Source organism: Notothenia coriiceps, unplaced genomic scaffold, assembly GCF_000735185.1.
Source record: "Notothenia coriiceps isolate Sejong01 unplaced genomic scaffold, NC01 NC01_scaffold00024118, whole genome shotgun sequence".
Lineage (NCBI taxonomy): Eukaryota > Metazoa > Chordata > Actinopteri > Perciformes > Nototheniidae > Notothenia > Notothenia coriiceps.
Genome location: NW_011356819.1, coordinates 21,989 through 27,450, shown reverse-complemented (window position 1 = coordinate 27,450; position 5,462 = coordinate 21,989). Strand labels below are relative to the sequence as shown.

The 5,462-nt window shown below is 41.5% G+C and overlaps 1 protein-coding gene across 1 annotated transcript in view; it reads left to right on the top strand.

Annotated features, from left to right (window-relative positions):
- mtrr (5-methyltetrahydrofolate-homocysteine methyltransferase reductase) overlaps positions 1-5,462 on the top strand; it is a gene marked incomplete at its 3' end in the record, with an annotated part of 24,792 nt that overhangs the window by 3,767 nt on the left and 15,563 nt on the right. The window contains exons 6-8 of the mRNA XM_010782092.1: positions 342-345; positions 445-533; positions 1,138-1,318. Coding sequence (XP_010780394.1) covers positions 342-345; positions 445-533; positions 1,138-1,318 — 274 coding nt within the window. The remainder of the gene's footprint in view (positions 1-341; positions 346-444; positions 534-1,137; positions 1,319-5,462) is intronic.

Here is a 5,462-nt window from a genome sequence, read left to right as displayed (position 1 = left end):
GTTAATCTGGAGATCAACAGACTCTAGGGGCCCGCGCATATGATCAACATCACTCTTTAACTAAACAACCGCGGATGTCTTAAAAAAAGATTTTGAAGACATCCGCGTTCTTGTGACGTGTAAATACTACGCTTCCTATGTTTTGGTGCGGACTGCGTTCACACCAGCGATGAACCGCTCCAGAGTTCACTAGCAAGCGCTCCGAGACCACCTCTTCTAGGCGGACCAGAGTCCGGTTGTTTAGTTCACTTCAGAGGTCTCGGACTGCGTTCACACCGACCCAAACGAACCGCACCAAGCGGCTAAACGCACCAGGGTTTGATTCAACCGGACTATAAAAGGCAGGTGTGAACGCGACCACATGCAAAGTGTACAAACGGTTCTTATTTCTTTGGCATTCATACCTATAATCATTACCATATGTTCTTTCCTCTCTTGTTACAGGAGCCCAGGTGCCAGCCCACGTTCCCCCCAACATTTCCCTGCTGTACCTGCTCACATGGTGTCTGGAGATCAGGAGCGTTCCTAAGAAGGTACATTCCTTACTTTGTAACGTGCATTGCCACTTTTTGATGTGCCACACTGAAAAAACAGCAAGATATCAGCACAATAAGAGGGACGACCTTTGTCATGTTTCCTCAGGCTATAGCACTCTTCTTTTTGTTGCTTGGAGAAAGTTAATTTATTTTATGAAGAAGTGAAATTGTGTTTTGACACATATGTTTTATCCTCTGTGAGACATTTTGCCCTTCTCGCATTTTACTTCTATAGAAAAGTGCCAAAAAGGTACTTTTAAATTGATCAAGCAGCATATTAAGATACACCGTCTGCACTATTTAAACTATTCCTGCTTCATCGCTAGAAGTAAGTGCTAAGTGAATAATGAAATGTCTTTTCTTCTGAAGGTGGGCTGCTGTCAAGGTCTGCCTCTAAATTACCTTGAAAACTAACAAAGATCTTTCCTGGAATACGTACAATGAGATTCTCTCCTGTTAGAATTTGTATGAAATGCCTCGTCTTGAAATGAAAGTCAATGAAAACGTAGGTCAGAAGAAGTGAAAGAACGGGCGTGACGCTGGCGGAGGTTCAGAGCCCCTTCAGGTGACGTTACCTTTTTATTTCCCGTGTCTTTGTCAGGCGTTTGTGCGGGCGCTGGTGGAGCACACGGAGGGCGGTGTGCAGAGGAGGAGACTGCAGGAGCTGTGCAGTAAACAGGGCAGCGCCGACTACAACCTGTATGTGAGGGACCAGAGCCTCTGCCTGATGGAGCTCCTCTCTGCCTTCACCTCCTGCTCGCCTCCTCTCAGCCTCCTCATAGGTCAGAAACCTCCTGTTATCTAACTCCACTCAGTTCAAATGAATCTGAGTGCATATAAGATAAGGGCTACATTACAGGGTATTATATGATATAAGAACCACTCTGAAGGCAAGGCAAGTTTATTTATACAGCACTTTTCAACACAAGGCAATTCAAAGTGTGCGCCGCCGCCACTATTTGTATATATGGGAAACACTGGAAGTAACAAAACACCAAAATAACCGGGCGAGAGAAAAAGGAGAGGAAACTGTCGACTGAAGCCACAAGTGAGGTTTTAATTTATACAAAAGTAAAGAGGCTCACCAGCCAGATTGCAAAACAAACTTAAGTAAATAAGGACAACTTTCTTCTAAAAGAAAGTGACCAACATTAAGTAACACAGACTGCACACATGCAGCCAGAGGAGAAGGAAGAGAGCCACTGCAGCCTTCCTCCTTTAAGGTCCTTTAAGGAGGCCTTGATTGGGGATTGGGAGCACCTGGGGGAGAGGCTGCACCTGGAGACAATCACACACACACACACACACACACACGTTATATGCAGTTGAGAGGTCAGAGCGGAGGCAGCCAGTCTAGCCGGCACCAGTGAGCAGTTGGGGGGGGGTTAGGTTCCTTGCTCAAGGGCACTTCGGCAGTGGCCCAGGGGGTGAACCGGCTCCTCTCCAGTACCAGTCCACACTCTGTATTTTTGGTCCGATCGGGACGTGAACCGGCGACCCTCCGGTCCAAAGTCCAATCCCCTACAGACTGAACCACTGCCGCATAGTCAACTTATTGATGTGTTGATTGACAGAAAAAATAGTTGTCAATTCTTTGATAATTTATATAAGTCAGAAACCTCCTGCTGTCTTTCTCTAATCAGTTAAAATGTATCTGAGTCCATCTTCATAATCAGGGCTACATGTATTATTATATAAGAACCACTCTGACGTACAACATCCCATCAGACGTCACATTATTTATCAATTTATTTTTGATTTAATCGTCATGTTACTTAGAAATAAAGCTGCAGTGATTGGTAGATTCATTGATAAGTTAAATGACAGAAAAAAAGCTGCCGCTATTTTGAATTATTGATAAATATTTAGGGTCATTTTTCATGCAAACACGGCAGAAAAAGCAGTTCAGCCTTTCGAATATGGCAATTTTTTACTTTTCTCTGTTTTATATCGTATTAAAGTGAATATCTTTTGGGTTTTGGACTGAAATCACAATGTGTTTAAATACATCACCTTGGACTTTTGACTATTTTCTGACATTTTATAAATCAAACAATCAAGAAACTGATTGGCAGAATAATCAATAATGAAAATAATCAATATTTATAGCCTTAATCAAGAGTTAGGTACATTTAATGCATGGTGTTTTTCATGTGACTAATGAGATAACATCACATTTTTTAAGATATTTTTTTCTTTTACAAAATGGTTATTATAATAGATGCATGTTTAAATAAATGTTGCCTGGAGCAAAAGGGGAATTCAGTTGATTGACATGCCATCGGGATTTAGACTGTTCCTGTACACAATCTCAGAGGTACAATTCAATTAAAAACAATTAACTTCACTTATAAACACCCCAGGTTATATCAGGTGTATTTATTTAAGTATGTTTAATTGTGTAGGTTAGTCTGTCTGACTGATCCCCTCCAGCAGGGGTCACTGCAGCCTCAGAAAAGCTAGATTTATGATCCGTGGTCTGCAGGCTGATTTTGTGTGAGCATTTAATTATACTGAACGGTCAGACAGTGAACGTCTCAGTGCTCCCCGAAGGATCAACACTCATTTCCTTGTCTCATTTTAAGTCTGTGTAGCTCTAATAAGTACCCGTGTCACAGTTTCTGCGAATATAATAACAGTATTTTACCTGCAAGACAAGAGTTGCATTCATATTTTCCTCCCTGCTAAGAATACAGATATTTTTTTTAAGTATCTTTTCTTCTTTTGACTCTTTCCAGACCACTGTTGTTTGAAAACTAACATCTTCTCTCAGCTCATTTAGTGATTTGGCTGGTCATTGAGTAAAGATCTAATAAGCTCCGACTGAAACTTAGCAGACAGTGAAATGAGTTGGCTGCAGCTTAACATACAAGAGGAGTTGTCCTCTAAAACAGCTGTGTCACAGCTCTTGGCCATCCCCAATGTCGGTTATTTTTGGCCTATTTGCCAACCACAGCAGCTTTCTTTTCCGTTGTGAACTGATGTAGAAATTGGGGTTCGTGACGATCGTGCCCTCGTGAAAAACGCGCTGCTGGAGAGCCTTCAGGGCAACAGCTGTGATTGGAGGATCGGGGGGGAAGTTTACTGGTGAGCCACCGCCGGGCTTTGCAAGAACCAAACCCCGCAGTATCACTTCGGGTCGACGATTAACGGTCAACTCTGACTCTGTGTCACCTGTAAAGCACAGCGCTGCAATTTTTGCACCGCTCTCGGTTCATTACCTCGACTGGAGGGGAGGCGTTTGTTGATTTATGCTGCACTAAGTATAACTAATGAGGAAAGATGCATCGAAGCACACATTTCTTTAGCCAAGAGCAGGCTGTTTGTAAAAGTAAACGCTGGATTTAAATTGAGAAAGATACCAGCTTCTCGTCATTGTTTCACATCGTGTGTCGGATAGAAAACGTTTAGGTCATTTCCACAGGGAGCTGAATGCTCTCCATCACCATATTTTTTATTTTACATTACCGCAGGGCTCAGATCAAACTGTACCAGTATTCCCTTTAGCCTGAATGTGACCTGTGCAAAGTATTACATTCAAGCTAGACTCTCTAGAAAATGTTCAAATGAAGTTTCCCGGTCACACAGAACGCTCCACATACATTCCCACTTCATTCACTAATGCCAGGGAAAACCTTTTGAATGGATGAGGGAAACCATGATCTTGCAGATTCCTCCCTCAGAAGGAAGTTAGAAATTAGCATTTTTGTGGGCTATTATAAAAAATACAAATATCTCCCCAGTGAGGATTCTTCTTAAAGCTTTAAGGCTAACAACTTACCTAATTTCATCCGCAGCCAAAGAAACTATCCATATATCTTATGAAGTATAACTTTTATGTTCCACTACATTGCTATCTCATTTCCACTAAAACGGCACTTCTGCATATAAATTGCAGCGCCAAGAGACTTTGAGATAGAACAGATTATATTGTTGTGCAGTATGATCGATGATACCCCTGAAAATGATCATTTCTGAAACATAGCGGGGACCCTGGGACTGTATTTTTTGGAAGAGCTTCTTCTTTGTAAACACATATTTCTGAGATGTGTCCCTAAGCCGCTCGCTGCAACATAGAAAAGCAGCGGTTTTAAAAGTGATATGTCCTTTGTATCCAGCAGCAGGATGATAACGGTGATGTGAGATGATGGATTGGCTGTCCTCCCTTTCGGACATGTGCTGTCACTTTGTGATAGAAAGGCATCGCGCAGAGGATTGTGTTAACGCACATGAGGTGTGTGTTTCCATGGAGGCAATGATATCTGGATGTGTTGTATGAGAGGATTTGTCCAAACACATTTCGTCCTTCAGGGAGCTACTTTTTTTTTATTTGAGAAATTATGAAAGCATTTTTTCATCCACACTCTGCTGCAGCTTAGTCCTCATTATTGAAATAATTACTGCGAGTTGCATCTATTGTGCAAACATATTGATTCATACAAAGCAAGGCCAGCGAGTCTCGCCTCAGTAAATCTAAATATTGTCTCTTATATTTCAGAATAAGAGCCCCCCTCTGAACACAACGTTTTTGTGAAATACTTCAAACTGTTATACAAAGACTTTCAAACCAAGAAAAATTACGTTTTGTTTATGCACTTTTCTTTATAGTTAAGATGACATCTAAAACAAACCTGCTTTTCTTCTTCCTTCTTCCCAGGGCATTTTATATTTAGATAAATTATGATTTCTGTACCATACTCATGCTGTATCATTTAATCATACTTTTAGAGCCACAAAATACAATATATCAAACTCTTAATATACAAATAAGTATGTCATGTCTGAAAAGTAGTAGAATAAGCTTATATGACTATATCAGCATCTCTAAATGGTTGACCAATCACAACAGAGCCGGCCAGCTAACCAATCAGAGCAGACTGTGCTCTGGTGTCAGACAGAGGGTGAAAAGAGGTGCTGCAGCACAGG